Here is an 18058-nt window from a genome sequence, read left to right as displayed (position 1 = left end):
GCGCCGTTTCTGCCACGTTTATGTCTGTGTCCAACACCTGATTACACTGCAAAAACTAAAATCTTAGTAAGATTAATTATCTTAATTGAAGGCAAAATATACTTGTTTTGTCTGACAAGATATTTCTTCTTACCAGGCGGCTTTTATGTTAGAGAATTTCTCTTGTTTCAAGTTTTTTTGGCCTTTAGTACTAGAGTGAAATATTCTTGTTCTGTTGGCAGATAATTTTGCTTATTTTATGTAATATTTCCCCTGTTTTTTTCCCCTTGTTTTTGAGAGCTCAGTTTTTGCAGTGTACAAAAGCAAATTGCTCGTAGGTGTAAAAACACTACTGACATTAAAAGCTCTGATTCAGATTTCTAAAAAGCCGTGTTCACTACATTAAGAGATAGTGTTGGAGGGCTTTCAATCTGAAACAGAGTAGTTTGTGAAATATTTACAGCTAGACACTGAAACGTGGTAAATGTTGCTGATATGACGTCCATGTGACTCATCAGATCATTTTCACTGAGAGACACACGGAGACAACGAATCTGTAGAGGAGGCGCCGTGCTGCTCACGTGGGCTGTGTAGCTGCTCTGACATGGTAACATGGGCGCCAAAAGGAAAAGCTGAAGGTTCTGCCACCTCCTATCTGACTGTGAGTGTCACTGACTGACAGCTTTGGGTTATCAAAACCTGCTTACAGCCTGAATCTAAGGCTACGTTCAGGCCTTAATGCTCAAATCCAATTTTTATTTGTTTGACAGTTCACATTATAGTTTAAATGTGGTCCGTATCAGACTCCAGCGTGAACAGTCCGCCGCCTGAAAGTGACCCGCATGCGCAGAAGAATAACACAACGTCACACGCAACAGCAGCTATTGCAGGCTGCAGAAGTAAACAAGGAGCAACAGAGGTCAACTCCGGGTAGCTTTTTATTGTCCTCTCACATGTGACAAGTGTTCACAACTTTCTTTTCTTTTCTTTACAGTTTCTGGCGCTGGACAACACAACTGCCCACAACTCCCTCGCTCCGTCTCTCCCCACTGTGTGCGCACGGACAGGTCCATGCACGTAAGAGAGCTGGCGGTCCGGTGGATCTCAGGTGTAAGAAAGGGAATCTGTGAGCAGATGATAGCGAGGTAGAGGAGGAAGAGAGCCACATGTTTAATTATGGTTTTTGTGGGGCTTTTTCCTTCAGCGCGGCTCCGTCTACAGCAGAACAGCTGCTCTACAGTGATGTCAAAGTTGCATCAATTCTGACCCGTTAAACTGTTGTTCTTTCAGTAATAAACATGCAAATTGTCTGCTGGTGTTTTTCCTGATCAGAGTTGCAGCAGCACTCAGACCTGTCATTCTGCTCATATTCAGATTCATAATTATATTTAGGGGTTGAACCAGAACAGGTTCACATGGTCAGACTGCACATCGCTGCAGCTCCTCTTCTATGAGATCTTTGTTGCACATGTGCAGTACCTAGGTAAGGACTACTAACCAATCAGAAGCAGATGTTGGAGCCCAAGGCTGATCCTGAAACTCAGGCAGAACAACCAGAACCAGCTTCCCAACCTGGACTGGATCCAGAGTTTGAGAGCGGTGAGTTATTAATCTGCAACACGTTTACCTTTCATAAGGTTTTACCTGAGCTCCGTCTCCACATCACAGGGACAGCTTCATGTCCTCTGACTGCCTGCAGGCTCTCCAATCTTATTTTAATTTAATAACCAGCTTGGTCTGAGGGCGTGCCACGCTAGCTGCTAGGCAGCTTTATGCCGCGTGTTACATAGACGGGTTTCTGTGCAACGTCATCACCGAGATGCGTGCGCAATCAGGAGGCAGAAAGCAGCGCTCTGTTTATACGGCATATCTAGCAGCAGCAGTGTTGGGCAAATTACTCAGAAATTGCAATGACTTTTTACTCGTTTAGAAAGTAACAAGATTATTTTACTTATTACTGGGTATTTAAAGTAAATAGTCACGTTACTCTTTCCGTTACAATTGCTTTCAACCACCGTCCTTAAAAGTGACATAACGGCATCAATGCGTGTGATTTTTACAGTGCATAACATTTCTTAACGTCAACTGAAATTGAAAAAAAACAAAGCGAGTCTCAGAACAGCAACAATGAGTATGATCTTAACCAGGGTGTGAATTATACAGTGAAAACCGGGAGGGTCAACTTCCCCCCCCCACAGGTCAAAAAGAAAACCCAGCACAGCGCAGGAGCTTCAGTAAACTAAAATCTCGCTCACAATATCTTATTTTATAGCTTTTTTAACTAATGTAATAACAATACTCCTCATCTATCGCCCCCCAAAACCACACCCTGGATTTATCACTGAGCTGCAAGATCTACTCACATCTTTCTGTGCAATTACCCATAACACACTCATTATGGGAGATTTCAACCTTCATGTTGACTCCCCCACAAACCGCCCTGCTGCAGAGTTCCTTGAACTCCTGGACTGCTTATATCTCACACAACATGTCACAGTACCCACACACACAAAAGGCCACACTCTTGACTTAGTCATAACAGACACCGCCCCCATCACCAACATGAGAGTCTATGACTTGGGCGTGTCTGATCATAAGGTTATCTCCCTGGAAGTGCCCCTAGCAAGTCCCTACCATAAAACAAAACGTCAAATCCGGTTCAGAAATTTAAAAGCAATAGACACCACCCTCTTCAACCAAGACATACAGCAAATTTCACTAGTCACACAGTTCGCATCAGTTAATGGCTCTGTTGACCACTATAATTGCAGCCTCTACAATATTCTTGATTGACATGCACCAATCAAAACGAAAACAGTTACTTTTTCCAGGTCAGCCCCTTGGTACACAACAGAGCTCCGGAGGATGAAAACGGCTGGCCGTGCCCTGGAACGGAAATTCACCTCCAGTGGCCTACAAGTACATCAACAGGCCTACCGTGAACACCAAAAATCATACTGCAAAGCACTCACCACAGCCAGGTCTCAATGCTTCTCTCAAAAAATCTCAAAGTGCTCTGGAAATTCAAAACAGCTGTTTGCATCAATAAATTCTCTTCTCAAACCTCCCACATATGCACATTTTGACACCAGTATAGACCAGTGCAATAGGTTCATGGACTTTTTCACCAACAAGGTAGCTTCAATCCGATCCAACCTTTCTGCCACAGTTTCACCCTCCTCCAAAATTAGTCCCACAAACCCATTAAAGACATTTTCTCTTTTCTCAGGCATTTCTCAGACAGAGGTGGAGAGGATCATAAGGTGCATGAAATCCTCCACATGCTCACTGGACCCTCTCCCCACATCATTATTAAAATCCAACATTACAGCCATCAGTCCATTGATCACAGCAATCCTCAACCAGTCACTCAAATCCGGTCAGGTCCCTCCAGCTCTCAAAACTGCAGTTATCCGCCCCCATCTAAAAAAGCCGTCACTTGACCCCGACATCCTGGCTCATTACAGACCCATTTCAAACCTGCCGTTTTTGTCCAAAGTCCTGGAAAAAGTTGTTGCAGCCCAACTCCACAATCACCTTCACATCCATAACATATATGAAAAATTTCAGTCCGGTTTTCGAGCAGCACACAGCACGGAGACAGCCCTGGTCTGCGTCACAAATGACCTACTTATGACTGCAGACCAGGGCTTACCATCTCTCCTCTTCCTACTGGACCTGTCGGCCGCCTTTGACACTGTGGATCACAACATCCTGCTTCACCGTCTCCAGTCTATGGTAGGACTTTCTGGGACCACACTAGGCTGGTTCCAGTCTTATCTCACAGCCAGGACGGAGTATGTGGCTCTAGGACAGTCCCAATCATCACCCCACACAGTCCGCTGTGGAGTGCCACAAGGGTCCGTCCTTGGTCCAACCCTTTTTACCATCTACTTACTACCCCTCGGTCACATCATCCATAAACACAAAGTTTCATTCCATTGTTACGCAGATGATACACAACTATACATAAAAATGGACTCCACACTCCCCTCAGCTCTGCCATCTGCACTTCAGGTTTGCCAGGAGGAGATAAGGGCATGGATGGCTGACAACTTTCTTCAACTAAATAGCAGCAAAACCGAAGCCATCCTGATCGGTACCCCACATCAAACCCAGTCCTTCTCCCTCAGCAGTATATCCATTTTTGGTCATCACATTCCCCTGTCTACCTCTGTTACAAACCTTGGAGTCAGACTTGACTCAAATCTCACATTCGACACTCACATCCGTCACCTCTGTAAGGTCTCCTTCCTCCACCTCAAAAACATCGCCAAACTCCGCCCCTCCCTCTCACAACTAGATGCTGAGAAGTTGATCCATGCCTTTATCTCCTCCAGGTTGGACTACTGTAATGCCCTCCTCGTCGGGATCCCTGGCAGGAGACTGCAAAAGCTCCAGCATATTCAGAACTGCGCTGCCCGGGTCCTGACGAGGAGGCGCAAATATGACCATATCACTCCAGTCCTGAAATCCCTCCACTGGCTGCCCATTCAATACAGAATTCAATATAAAATCTGTCTCCTTACCCACCAGTGCATACATGGAACTGCCCCTGCCTACCTCAGTGAACTCCTCACCCCACTCACCACCTTAAGAAACCTCCGCTCCTCCACCTCTACCCACTGCCTCCACCAACCAAGGACTAAACTCTCCACCATGGGAGACAGGGCCTTCCAGGCAGTCGCCCCACGGCTCTGGAATGCCCTCCCAGAGCCCCTAAGGGCCCCACAAACTCTGGAGGTTTTTAAGAAGGGCCTAAAGACTTTTCTATTTCAAAAGGCCTTTTAACAGTCATGGTTTTAAATCTTTTGTTACGGTGTTTTATTGCGATTGTTATTTTCTGGAACTGTTTTTAACCCCTTGTTGCTGTAGCACTTTGAGATTTCCCTGAAATGTAAAGTGCATTATAAATAAAATTTATTATTATTATTATTATTAATGTGTGTCTGTCAAATCAAATTCATTACACCAGTTCATGGGGGCCCCGTACCACACAACAACTTCTGTAGTCAGAGGTCACCAAGTATTCTACTGACAATTAGGTCTACATAAACTATGAAATGATGTTGTGGTAGTGGAATGACAGGGTGAGCTTTCAGCTAGCTAACATCACATAGCTCATTTAAAGTAAAAGAAATGCTAATTCTGAAACTCTGAAGGTGGGAGAGTTAAGTGCATTAAAGAAGTTAGATAACTACCGACATTAACCTGCAGCGTTTCCACCAGCAGGACTGGAGCAGCTGCGCTGCGAGTGATGCGGGCAGACAGATGTCAAAGTTAGGAAATGGTACGGTCCATTTTAGGGGTGTCAGAAATCGTATTTCAAGATTCTTAAATATAAAAAGGCACGAGTGAGGGAAATACATTTTAATATTTATAATTACAGGTAAGAAAGACGCCCTGAACTGTTGTTTTTGCCTCTTTTGGGGGATCCAAGCCTTAATTAGGTTTGGTCAGACCCCCCCCAATCCCCTCCGTAATTCGAACCATGATTTTAACAAAACCTATAACCAGGTTCTTTGCATGTGACACAACTAAGTTAGGCCTGATGACTCACAGCTGTGAAAGAACACCTCTCGCCCTCGTTCTTCCTTTAGCCTTTTGGCTAGCAGCTGACTTAAACAACATCACGTCTGGCTTCGCTAACCTGCAGCGTGCTCGTGCATGTTATATTAATATTCAAAATGAAACACAAACAAATAGATCTAACTCTGAAATGGCAGTTTGTTATTAAGTCTACAAGAATTTACAAACAATGCGTAATCTACGTTGATTACAGCGGTTGACTACGGTCTTCTGAGCGGCTACCGAAGCGCCGCTTTTGCCCCCCTGGCTGCGCATCCAGCAGTGTTTGTATACCAGAAACCGTCTATAGTGACGCAGAGAGGTTACTGAAGTAAAGACTGGACTTCCTTCGGGGTTTTTTACTTTACAAACCTATTACATGCACAAAATATATAAATAACACAGTAAAGGCGAGGGGAAAGCCAAAAAGCAGAATATGGCCTCTTTAAGATGCTGCAACAACGGAGCACAGACAAAACGAAACACCTTTAAAACCTAAAATTCAGTTTTATTGATATTTAGAAAAACGTTTAAAAACATTCAGCAGAGACAATGAAGTCAGCCTGAAGCTCAGCTGGTCTCTGATCTTCTGCTCCGAAGGCTGTAACGAGGCTGACCAATCAGGACGGGGGGGAGAGAGAAAAAAATCTGTTTTAGGTTCAATTCCTTAAAAAGTTATAATCCTATCTACAACTTTATAATTTTGGATGTTCATGTTAAACATGGCCAAAGCTTCAAATATGAGGTTAAAGTATTTAAAAGAAATCCCTGTGAGCATAAACCTCCAAAAAAACCCTGTTCTGAACGTTTTCAACTGCTGTTTCTACCAACGGCTCCATAACACGACACCAGGGGTCAGACGGAGCTGCTGTTCCATATATGGTCATTTGCTTTCACAGCAACGGCACGGCAACGCTCGGTCTGCCTGTTCCGCCCAGCAACAACAGCCTGGTAGCTTCAGGCCAATCAGAAGACAGTGGGCTTTGAGAGGGGGGGCCTTAAAGAGACAGGAGCATCTACAGCTCGTTTCAGACAGAGGCTGAAATGAAGGCCTACATGAAGAGTCAGTATAAGACAGAATTTTTTTTTTTTAACTTTAAATCATGCAAAGCTGCCGTACAGGAGTCACAGAACTATAATATAGGACTGGAAAAGCAGTTTAATGAGTCTCCTTTAGCGTATTGCGTGCTGGTTAAATTAAATTTTGTCCGTCACCATGTTACATGACGTTTAAACCTCACGGGATCAAGGTCACCGCACCGAGTGGGAACCACCTTTGCGACGACAGAACTTCACCCTCATTGGTCTAAGGCTTCACTGACTCGTGACGTGTGTGACGTTTTTATCCTAAGAACTTGAGATTCCTTATCTCTTCTGAAGGAAGCGCAGTGCTTTTGATCCGTTTCTTGCAGCTCACTTGTTACGGGTTTGCAGTCCCAATAAGAAAGCTAACAGTTCAGGAGTTACTCTAGAAGAAGTGATGTCCTTGTAGGTCATATTGTCACCCAATATGGTGACAGTATAAAATATATAGTGTATATGAAAATCTGACGGATCAAAACTCAAATTAATCAGCGTTGCAGTTTACTGTTTGGATATTTATGAGACAGTGTCACTTCCACACCACCATCAATAATCAGATCTACCTGTTTGTCCTCCACCAGGATGCTGTAGACCAGGGGGGAGGAGGCGGAGGAGAGGCGACGAGGACGCCTAGAAGGACTCACTGAGGCATTGTGGGTAGTGTATGGCTGCAGGCTGCTGTTCACTGTGCTGCTGAGAATACTGTCAGTGCTCCAACCTGCAGGACAAACACACAGGTGAGACAGGCCTGAAGTATGTGGACAGACAGGCGAGACAGGTACTGACCCAGGACAGAGAGGTGAGACAGGTCTTCTGAGGTCGGAGATACCAATGTTCCCTCCTCCTCTTCCTCCTCTTCTCTTTTTACCTCCTTCCTCCTCGTCAGCGTCGCCTCTCTTCTTCTGCTCTCTGATCTCCTCTGGAAGAGATTTGATTGGCCACATCAGTTGCTGTGAGACAGGAATAACCCCCCCCGTGACATCACAGGAAGTGTATTAAGGTTTTTCCCCTCACCTTCACCTTCACATGCAGCTGATCCTCAGTCTTCTTCTGTCGCTCCCCCAAAAACTCTGCAGATAGACAGACAGAACCAATCAGCAGCCTCAGAGCTGCGGCGTCTCGCTGCAGTTCCTCTGAAATCCACTAGATGCTGCTGTGATCAAACTGACTATATTGAAGTGAACAGGTGCGACTAGGTGCGTTAGAAATGACTTGATTGTATAACGTGAGCTGCAGGCGACTGCAGGGGCGTCAAGTCCGACAGAACAGCTGAGGCCTTTAATTCCTTTTGCACAAAACTGAAGCTACTATGAAACAGTTTATTTCAAAACAGAATAATACTTCATAATAATTCATTTGATCTCTGACAGACGGCTTATGCGCCTTTATTCACGACAACAGGGTGCAGGATGAGAGAAGTTAGCATACAGAGAGCGACGGACTTCACATGACAGGATTCACAACTTTGATTAATTTTTATGAAAAGCTGTATTGATTCTGTTGATGGCTGGAGCCTCATAGACTGAAGGAAGATATATAATCAGGAACGGACACATTCAGACTGCACAAGCGCTTCAAAGGTGACGGCAGTCAGCACTTCACCCCCCTTTCCTCTCTTGTACCAGGCAGGTTCCACCAGTAAATCATTAAGAATCAGACTTTGGGGCTCGTTTCCGTTATTTTATCTCACCTTGAGAAACTTTCTCTCTCTCTGTTCAACAAATGGATTCTGCAGCGAATGTTTCTCAGATGTGCTGCACTTGTGTGTTTGATCCAAATCCATCAACCTACGGATGCTTTCTCTTTCCTCCAGTATCTCCAGGCAGAGCACATTTAGGTGACTCACGTTCTCTGACGGCTCTTTCAGAGGTGTGTCAAGCAGCTACAGACTCTTTTAATGTCGTTCATTTTTCAAAGTAAAAGCTCAGTTCAACTCCAAATAAAGCATTTCAGTAAACAAGCTGCTTGTGCTTTTATTTTGTAGGCAAAACCTCTAAAGAGAACATGATTATGTGAGTAACTGTTGCTGCCATGACTGAGATATTTCAGCACCGCTATCTAAGTATTTAAATTTTGCCGCTATCAAACCACCATAATCTGGCAGCGGGCCAGAGGTTATTGTTGGCGGGCAGTTTGGCGATGGTCCATAATCAAAGAGAGAATGAATGTGTTTGTGTCAGTCTTTGTATAAACTTCATCTAATGTGTGGTTTCTAATGGACTGTGGTGCAGAAACAGTCTTGGACAGATGTTATCTGTCAGTGGCCAAGTCACAATAACACATGGTTTTACTGTTACTGTTACACTAAATATAATTTCTCATTTATAAAAACCTCATTTCTTGACTGGCCACTCTCTGCTGTCTCAGAAGAGACACCTTTTGTACTGTTGTCAGCCACCGTAGCTGTCCGACGCTCTTTGAAAGGTTAGAGGGCAGCGGGAGACTGGACAGGTGGTTGCAATTCACATCCCTCACCACTAGATGCCACTAAATCTCACACTGAAACTTTAATACTTGTTTGTTTGGTAAACGTGCGATATCGGTGAGTGATTGAGCAGCGGTAACATCAGATCCTGTTTACGACAGGAAGAAGGAAGTTGGCGGCTGTATTTAAACCCTACACGTTCAGGTAACTGGATTTGGCTCTGAGGGGAACTCCGACCAGAGGATGCTCTGCGACGTGGAGCGGAAGGGTCTCGTTTCAGAAAGGCTGAGCTCTCGGCAGCTTCCCTGAGCTTCTTGGTGCAGCTCACCTGCGTGCAGCTCACCTGCGTGCAGCTCACCTGCGTGCAGCTCACCTGCGTGCAGCTCACCTGCGTGCAGCTCACCTGCGTGCTGCAGCGCCTCCTGCAGGCCTCGCTGCGTCTCCCTGAGCTGCTGCAGCACCTGCAGACTCTGCTGGACCGGGTCTCTGTACCGAACGCACACACAGAGCAGGACGCACACGCCGAGACACACCATGAAGCGCCGCAACACGCTCACATACGCACTGACCAGCTCCTGCACACAGAGAACACACAGTCAGTCGGCCTGTTAGTGGGCGTGTCAGGTGAGCAGGTGAGCAGGTGTTACTGACCATGTGTTTGTGCTCAGGATGATCAGAGTCCATCACAAACTGGTAGATTTTCCTCTCCAGGTAGAAATTTAAACACACCAAACCCAACAACACCAACCTAAAACACACACACACACACACAAATCATTACTCACAGACTGACATCTCAGCCCCCCCCCCACACACACACTCCACCGGGGGGAGTTACCTGGCTCTGGAGGAGCGCTGGGTGGAGGTGAGGAGGTAGGAGGTGCAGAGAGCAGCAGCGTTGTAGCAGCAGGAGCTCAGACTGTGAGCCTCCATCAGCAGGAAGCTCTGCAGGAAGGAAACCCTGTTGAAGAGTTCGGACAGCGCCACCTGCTGCTCCCTGGAGACGCTGCTCAGCTCCGAGAACACCGAGCGCAGGCCTGACGGGTGGAGACAGGTGCACAGACGGGTGGAGACACGTTACGTCCTCAGTAAATTAATTGATGGTTAAAGCTGCATTTAGTGATTTTGGCCACTAGAGGGCAGAAACACAGGTTTAATATATTTATACCCTGTGTGCAGTCTCTCAGGGTGTTGGACGTGTGCATTTTACCCAGCTAAAGGTCTTTCAGGCAGTTTGTCTTATTGCCAAATGTAGTCTTCGATTGTGGGTTTTAAACCCTGTGTACAATCTGGCAGGGTGTATGTGTTTTCTTTGTAAAAGAACCTCAGACTTTTATATATATGTATTTTTTACCCTGAGTTATGTCTGACGGTGAATGTATTTTTTTACCCTCTGTTGAGTCTCGAAGGGTGAGTCTCAGCTCCTCCCCATTGTTCAGGATCTCCTGCTGTGCCTCTAAGGCGGCACTCTGGGCATCTCTCAGGTCCTCAGCCATCTGCCTTGTGGACTCAAGCTGCTCAGCTACACCTGCTGAACTCTCTGTTAACCTGCAACACGCGCACACACGAGAACTGCGTCGCCACCCATCTCATCAAACCACCTCTATATGGTGTTACCCGTACAGGCGCCTTACCTGCCTGCAGGTTACCCGTACAGGCGCCTTACCTGCCTGCAGGTTACCCGTACAGGCGCCTTACCTGTACATGGTGTTCTCAGCTCGTCTCTGCCAGGCTTCAGACTGCAGGAAGTGACAGATGGAGTGAGTGTGGGTGAAGAACTCAGTGTAGGTGTTAAAGGCCACGGCGTCCATTGCACCTGTGCACCTGCTGACCTCTGACCCCTCGGGGCATGATGGGAAATCCCTGCCTGAGCTAAAAATCAAATACAGGTGAGATTCCCTTTCATTTGTTTATTTATACAAAACAGAAAGTATTGATTAATTATTGACAAAGTTTTAGTTTCTGAGTTACTTCCATGATGTTGTCACGATGACGATGTAAGAAAATGGTTTTACGTTTTCAATGTTTGTGTTTGGTAAGAATAAACTCCACCCGGTCCTGACAGCAACAATATACATCACTAATACCCAACTGTAAAATACTCCAGTACAGAAACTGCTTCAAGTACCAAAAGTACTCATTATCAGTACCGACCCGCAACCTTCATCTCTCTGGTCACACACCTCGCTGCCCCTCCACGAGCCTCTGCTGCTCTGTGTCGCACACAGCGCAGAGAGCAGCCGCGGTGGAGGCGCTGAAGTGAAGGTGGTTGACGACAGCTACCCTCGTGCAATAAAACCTCACGAGTAAAAAGACAATACTTGAAAAACATCAGCACCTTGACGGCATGTTTGTTTGGCTGTAGCTGCCTGCACGGCGTCTGCACGGCTCTATCCAGGCGCAGCGACATGACGCCCAGCGGCGGCGCACGTTGGCATTGTTTCATAATGAAAACGTGACCGATCGGACAATATTTTAATCGTATAAATAATTATCGTGCCTTCCTATCAGCCTGACAGGAGGAGCTGAGGTGGCGGCAGATTACAAGCTGCTCACAGAGGAACAGTGAAGGTTACGGCAGCTTAAATAAGGCGCCCTGTGTGGAATGTGCCCATGAAATCTCAGAGGGGAATCAGCTGATGTGCTGGGAATGTGAGCGGAGTTTGACTTTGTTGCCTGAACTAACGCGATGCTTGATTTATTGCCATAAAAGAAGCATTCCTCAGATTAAGCAGCATATTGAGTCACGGAGCTCTGAAAAAATATAGAATGCCATAAGTGTCATTTACACAGAAAGCTGAAGAACGTTTTGAACGGCCCGGCCAGAGCCCAGACCTGAATCTGTGTGGGGGATCTGAAGAGGGCTGTGCACAGGCGACGTCCTCGCAATCTGACAGATTTGGAGCGTTTTTGCAAAGAAGAGTGGGCAAATATTTCCACGTCAAGATGTGCCATGCTGATAGACTCCTACCCCAAAAGACTGACTGCTGTAATAAAATCAACAAGGTGCTTCCACAAAAGTATTAGTGTAAGGGTGTGCACACTTATGTACGGAAGCCCAAAGCGGCCATCGATTCATATTTTTATTGTACTCCATTTTCCCGTGATAACGAGATAATTATCTTGTGATCTCAAGATAACGAACCGTAGCTGAATACAGCGGTCGGCAGTCGGTCGGCTGAGTTGGTAGAGCGCAGGACTTGCAGCTAAAGGATTGCAGGTTTGACGGCCGCTCTCTGCAATGTTTTTATTTTATTTTTCTTTGTGTGTTTTTTAATCATTCTCTTCAACAAAAGTTGTTATGAAGAGATTCAGATGAATCCAAATCACACATTTCCCAACGGCTATTTCAAAGGTTCTGAAATAGCCATCAGGAAATGTGTAGTTAAATGTGTTCCCCTGAATGGGAACGATGAGAAAGGAAAAGTCCATAGGTTGATAAATGTGGACCAATCGCCGGGTTGCGCACACTCCAGCACGTGATTAATTGTGAGCATGTGAATCAGTCAACTTTGTTGGAGAAAAATATGAAAGAGAAAAGTTAATCAAGTTAAACTTCCATGAGGATCGAACTCACAGTCTTTTTATTTATTTATTTTTTTTCCTCCTCACAATCTTAAAGCTGCATTCACACTGAAAGCAAATTAAATATTCGCCTTGCTTTACTCGTGCGAGTTTGACCGCTGGACATTGAGTGTTCACACACACACAATGCGTTTTAAGCGAATAAACACAGCCCGCTGTATGAACCCAAAGTAAACATTTTGCTGCGATTTAATTGCAATCAATGGATCAAACTGATGCCGAAATAACTACAATGACTAAAATGCCATTTTGTTCAACATATGAATTGATGCTTTGTCAGGTCTGTCAGCAGGACAGCAGCTTCTAAAATGTTTGTTTTCTGAATAGAGTTTGGTTTGATCAGGGCTATGCTACGCTAACCTGTTCACAGTACAAAGTACAACGACAGCTGGAATAAAGTTACAGACAGTTTATACAATAAAGTTTCTTTCCAGCGGTGACATTTGGACTACGTCACCGCTCATAGGCTTTCACAACATCGCGTTGAAAAAATTTAACTCACACGAACCAGCGAATTTCACGTCAAACACTTGGAGCGAATTCGCGTCTTTGCATCGACTTTGTAATACAGCTGCCCAAAACGCTACATTTGCTTTCAGTTTGAACGCACCTTAAGACTGTGAGTCCTGTGCTTTACCAACTGAGCTAATCAGTGACACTAAAACCACCTTGAAATCACCATTAAGAAACTTTCTTGTTTTGTTCTCTCGAGATAATTATCCCGTTATCACGGGAAAACGGAGTGAAAGATATGAATCGATGGCCTCTTAGGGCTTCTGTTCTTATGCAACCAGGTTATTGAGGTTTTTATTTGTAATCCCCCCCTCAAAGATTTGTTTGTTTTCCCAATTGAATTGTTCACATTAAAAAAAATAAAAAAGGTAGAAAAAGTTGTGACATGATTTATCTTCGTCTCATTCTTTTACTACGCAAGAACCTGACATGCTAACAGGGGTGTGTCGACTTTTTACATCCACTGTACAACATCATTACAGACACACAACATCTCCTGAATCTTATAAAAGACAGTTATACCAGTGTTTCCACAGAGGTGACCGGTCTCTTAATAATGCTGTTCTGAGAGCCGCCCAGTCGACATCAGCAGAGCCCAGAAACTGTTGAGTTTTGCCTTACAAAACAAGTCACCTGCACTAAACCACCTGGGTTTTTTAAGCAATATCCGCATACGGTCATTATCGGCAACCTGAAGCTTCCGTCTGTTTAAACTTGGCCCACAATGAGGCAGCATAGAGAGGAGTGCAATATGCTCATCTTAACATGGTCTGAACACACACTGAAGATTTTCTTGCTAACATGTTGACTTGAGCATGAAGCATAGGACACCGCCTATACATGTCATCATCATCAGACAACTGATCCGTGAGGAAGTGTCCCCTTCATACAAATAATGACGTTTCCACCATAAATTGCTGCAGAAAATGTCTCTAGAATGCAAGAAATTAAGAGTTTAATGCTCAAAATTGAGTGGGGGAGGAGCCCCAGATCCAAAAGCCTGTTTCATCAATTAATATTTCTTCTAAATAGCGTCGTGACTCCAATATTGTGCATTATCACACCTGTAATATGAGCCCCTACATGTCCCCACCACTTCTCCACACTCTTCAAGTGTTAAACTGATTATTGTTTCTGTTCATCTTTATGCTGCAGCTTGTTTTAACCTGTAAATATATTTTACAGACGGATCATCTTTCCTGCAGCAGATGAATTTTAGAAAAGCAGCAGAAAATTAAGATGCTCAGTAAAGTACAAATATTTAGATTTGTTATTTAAGTCGGCCGACTCAACTTATTTTACTTTGCACCACTTCTGATCACAAAGATCCCGGTGAAGGTAAAAGCAGCTCATTATTGTTCATCACCCGCACGTGCAGTTTCCTGTTCTGTCCATCCGCTTCTGCTTCACTCAAACCTACCTGCTCAGGTGACAGAAGGTGAATCTCAGCGCGATCCGGCTCTGGCTCTCTGACGTCAGGTCCCTGCAGCGCGTGTCCAGGTCCTCCAGAGCTCGCGCCCAACACCCTCCGTACCTGGGCTGAGCGGCGAGGTTCCGCACGCGACTCAGCACCATCCTGCCGCGCTCAGAGTCCGGACCGGAGCCGGAGGAGAGTCCGGGACCCGCGGGGAGTCCGAGCAAGAGCAGCAGCACCGCTGCGGCCATCTTCACCTATCTGCGGTCAGTCTGCTCCGCCAATCAGAGAGCCGGGTTTTCACCTGGTCTGAGGTCACTGAGAGGTCACGAGGCTTCTGGTTTTTTATTGCTTCTCAAACGTCAGGCTGTTTTAAAAGCATGAAACTGTTCAACTTATGTTAAATTACACGATTTTATTTAAAAATGGTTTCACTTCAGCGCCTTAAAAACAGGTGAAACATCATAAACACGTCGTCATGGAGGGAGTTTTAAGTGTCTTTGATTTATTCACATACTTTCATTAAGCAGCTCAGCAGCAGTGAATCATGGGATGTGTAGTCCCCAGACATCATGTGACCTGACCTGTAATGAAGTGATTAATTACCTTTTATTTTGGATTCAGGAGCCTTTTCAACCCAAACAGGTGTATTGATTTCTGAAGTCACACCTGATGAACTCTTCCGGTCTCAGAAGGACTCGATAAGTTAAAGGAACAGTTCGTCATGTGGGAACTTCTCTCCCTTCACGACGGTTAGATAAGAACATTGACACCAGTCAAAGAAAAACGAGAGGTTACCTGAAAACGCTGCAGGAAACAGTAACAACACATAAAGAGCTAGGCTACCCCCCCGTTTCCAGTATTAATGCTAAGCTAAGCTAGCTGTTTTCCCGTTTCCAGTCTTTATGCTAAGCCAAGATAGTTATTTCCTTGTTTCCTGTGTTTATGCTAATGTAAGCTAGCTGTTCCATCCGTTTTCCATCTTTATATCAAGTTAAGCTAGCTGTTTACCCCTGTTTATAGTCTTTATGCTAAGCTAAGCCAGCTGTTTCCCCAGTTCCAGTCTTTATGCTAAGCCAGGATAGTTATTTCCTTGTTTCCTGTGTTTATGCTAATGTAAGCTAGCTGTTCCGCCGGTTTTCCTTGTTTATGCTAAGCTAACTGTTTGCCCCTGTTACCAGTCTTTCTACTAAGCTAAGCAAGCTTTTTCTCTCTGTTTCGAGTCTCTATGCTAAGCTAAGATAGCTATTTCCTTGTTTCCTGTCTTTAAGCTAATGTAAGCTAGCTGTTCCACCAGTTTTCCGTCTTTATATCAAGCTAAGCTAGTTGTTTACCCCTGTTTATAGTCTTTATGCTAAGCTAACCCAGCAGTTTCCCCTGTTCCAGTCTTTATGCTAAGCTAAGATAGCTGTTTCCTCGTTTCCCATCTTTATGCTAATATAAGTTAGCTGTTCCGCCTGTTTTCCATCTTTATGTCAAGCTAAGCTAGCTGTTTGCCCCTGTTTCCAGTGTTTAGGCTAAGCTAAGCCAGTTGTTTCCCATTTCAGTATTTATGCTAAGCTAGCTGTTTCCCTGTTTCCAGTATTTATACTAAGCTAAGCTAGCTGTTTGCATGTGTTTCAAATCTTTATGCTAAGCTAAGCTAGCTCTTTCCCCTGTTCCAGTCTTTATGCTAAGCTAAGATAGATGCTTCCCCTGTTTCCAGTGTTTATGGTAAGCTTACTGTTTCCCCCTGTTTCCTGTCTTTATGGTAAGCTAGCCGTTTCCCTGTTTCCAGTCCTCATAGTAAGCTATCTGTTTGACCTTGTTTCCAGTCTTTCTACTAAGCTAAGCAAGCCGTTTCTCTCTGTTTCATGTTTTTATGCTACGCTAAGATAGCTATTTCCTTGTTTCCTGTCTTTAAGCTAATGTAAGCTAGCTGATCCACCAGTTTTCCGTCTTTATATCAAGCTAAGCTAGTTGTTTACCCCTGTTTATAGTCTTTATGCTAAGCTAACCCAGCAGTTTCCCCTGTTCCAGTCTTTATGCTAAGCTAAGATAGCTGTTTCCTCGTTTCCCATCTTTATGCTAATGTAAGTTAGCTGTTCCGCCTGTTTCCAGTGTTTAGGCTAAGCTAAGCCAGTTGTTTCCCGTTTCAGTATTTATGCTAAGCTAGCTGTTTCCCTGTTTCCAGTCCTTATACTAAGCTAAGCTAGCTGTTTGCGTGTGTTTCAAATCTTTATGCTAAGCTAAGCCAGCTCTCTCCCCTGTTCCAGTCTTTATGCTAAGCTAAGATAGATGCTTCCCCTGTTTCCAGTGTTTATGGTAAGCTTACTGTTTCCCCCTGTTTCCTGTCTTTATGGTAAGCTAGCCATTTCCCTGTTTCCAGTCCTCATAGTAAGCTATCTGTTTGACCTTGTTTCCGGTCTTTCTACTAAGCTAAGCAAGCCGTTTCTCTCTGTTTCATGTTTTTATGCTAAGCTAAGATAGCTATTTCCTTGTTTCCTGTCTTTAAGCTAATGTAAGCTAGCTGTTCCACCAGTTTTCCGTCTTTATATCAAGCTAAGCTAGCCGTTTACCCCTGTTCCAGTCTTTATGCTAAGCTAAGATAGATGCTTCCCCCTGTTTCCAGTGTTTATGGTAAGCTTACTGTTTGCCCCTGTTTCCAGTCTTTATGCTAAGCTAGCTGTCTGCCCTGTTCCTGTTTTTACGCTAAGCTAGCTTCTGCCCATGTTTCCAGTCTTTATAAAAAGCTAAGCTAGCTAGTTGACCCTGTTTCCAGTCTTTATAAAAAGCTAAGCTAGCTGGTTGCCCCTGTTTCCAGTCTTTATAAAAAGCTAAGCTAGCTGGTGGCCCCCGTTTCCAGTCTTTATAAAAAGCTAAGCTAGATGGTTGCCCCCGTTTCCAGTCTTTAATCAAAGATATGCTAGCTGTGTCCCCGTTTCCAATATTTATGCTAAGCTAAGCAGCTACTGGATGTAGCGTCATATTTAGTGTACAGACATCAGTCTGAACATGTGACTCCAAATGGAGGTGAACTGTTCCTTTAAGACGGAACACTTCCTGTTTGTGGTGATTAAACAAAACTTTATTAGTAATAAACATCATGTGCACAAAATAAAATATAAAATGGATTCTGACAGAGAGGCTGCGACTGCATGTGACGGATTATAAACACTAACATTTGTAGTTTAACCGACTAAAACTACATTTGTTTTTGATATTTTTTCACCAAACAGGAGCTGAAACCAAACTCACCTAAAACCAAAACATCAAGATTAAATATCCCAAAAACACACGTTCATTACCGACCAGATGAAAGTAAACAAGTTGTTTAAAGGAGCCTTTTAGGTTTTTGTTTTTGTAGATTGAAATCTCATAATATTGTTTTTTATTCTACAATCAGATTTCACCTTAATTCAGATTTTGTGACAGCCGGTTTCACTTTATGGATCGATATTGTCTACGTCGTTTTGTCTGGGGGTCCTGCTCCTGCATCCAGGGGCCCCATT

The 18058-nt window shown here is 44.5% G+C and overlaps 1 protein-coding gene across 7 annotated transcripts; it reads right to left on the bottom strand.

The window, feature by feature from the left end:
• Positions 1-900: 900 nt before the first annotated feature.
• Positions 901-14833, bottom strand: LOC119905536. Of its 7 annotated transcripts, none has more exons than XM_038722673.1 (10): positions 14574-14833; positions 10754-10927; positions 10446-10603; positions 9894-10092; positions 9707-9803; positions 9444-9630; positions 7645-7700; positions 7417-7549; positions 7194-7348; positions 901-1103 (listed from the first exon to the last, which is right to left on the bottom strand). In XM_038722673.1, exons 1-10 carry the CDS (start codon positions 14816-14818, stop codon positions 918-920), a joined length of 1590 nt encoding a protein of 529 aa, XP_038578601.1. In that variant the 5' UTR covers positions 14819-14833; the 3' UTR covers positions 901-917. The 7 variants fall into 7 exon arrangements, with proteins under 7 accessions (XP_038578601.1, XP_038578602.1, XP_038578603.1 ...); XM_038722674.1 differs by having other exon boundaries at positions 7651-7700; XM_038722675.1 differs by having other exon boundaries at positions 9459-9630.
• Positions 14834-18058: the final 3225 nt, after the last annotated feature.

This window comes from Micropterus salmoides, unplaced genomic scaffold (genome assembly GCF_014851395.1).
Source record: "Micropterus salmoides isolate LMB-PRFRI ecotype aquatic unplaced genomic scaffold, ASM1485139v1 Ms_hic_scaffold_16, whole genome shotgun sequence".
NCBI lineage: Eukaryota > Metazoa > Chordata > Actinopteri > Centrarchiformes > Centrarchidae > Micropterus > Micropterus salmoides.
Note: the sequence above shows the minus strand (reverse complement) of the source record. Positions and strands in the feature narration are given on the sequence as shown.

Coding starts and splice junctions, on each gene's coding strand:
- LOC119905536 (XM_038722673.1), bottom strand. CDS start 14,818: ATGGCCGCAGCGGTGCTGCTGCTCTTGCTCGGACTCCCCGCGGGTCCC. Junction 10,928..14,573: donor ACCTTCTGTCACCTGAGCAG/GTAGGTTTGAGT, acceptor TTTGATTTTTAG/CTCAGGCAGGGATTTCCCAT. Junction 9,804..9,893: donor CAGCGCTCCTCCAGAGCCAG/GTAACTCCCCCC, acceptor TGTGTGTTTTAG/GTTGGTGTTGTTGGGTTTGG.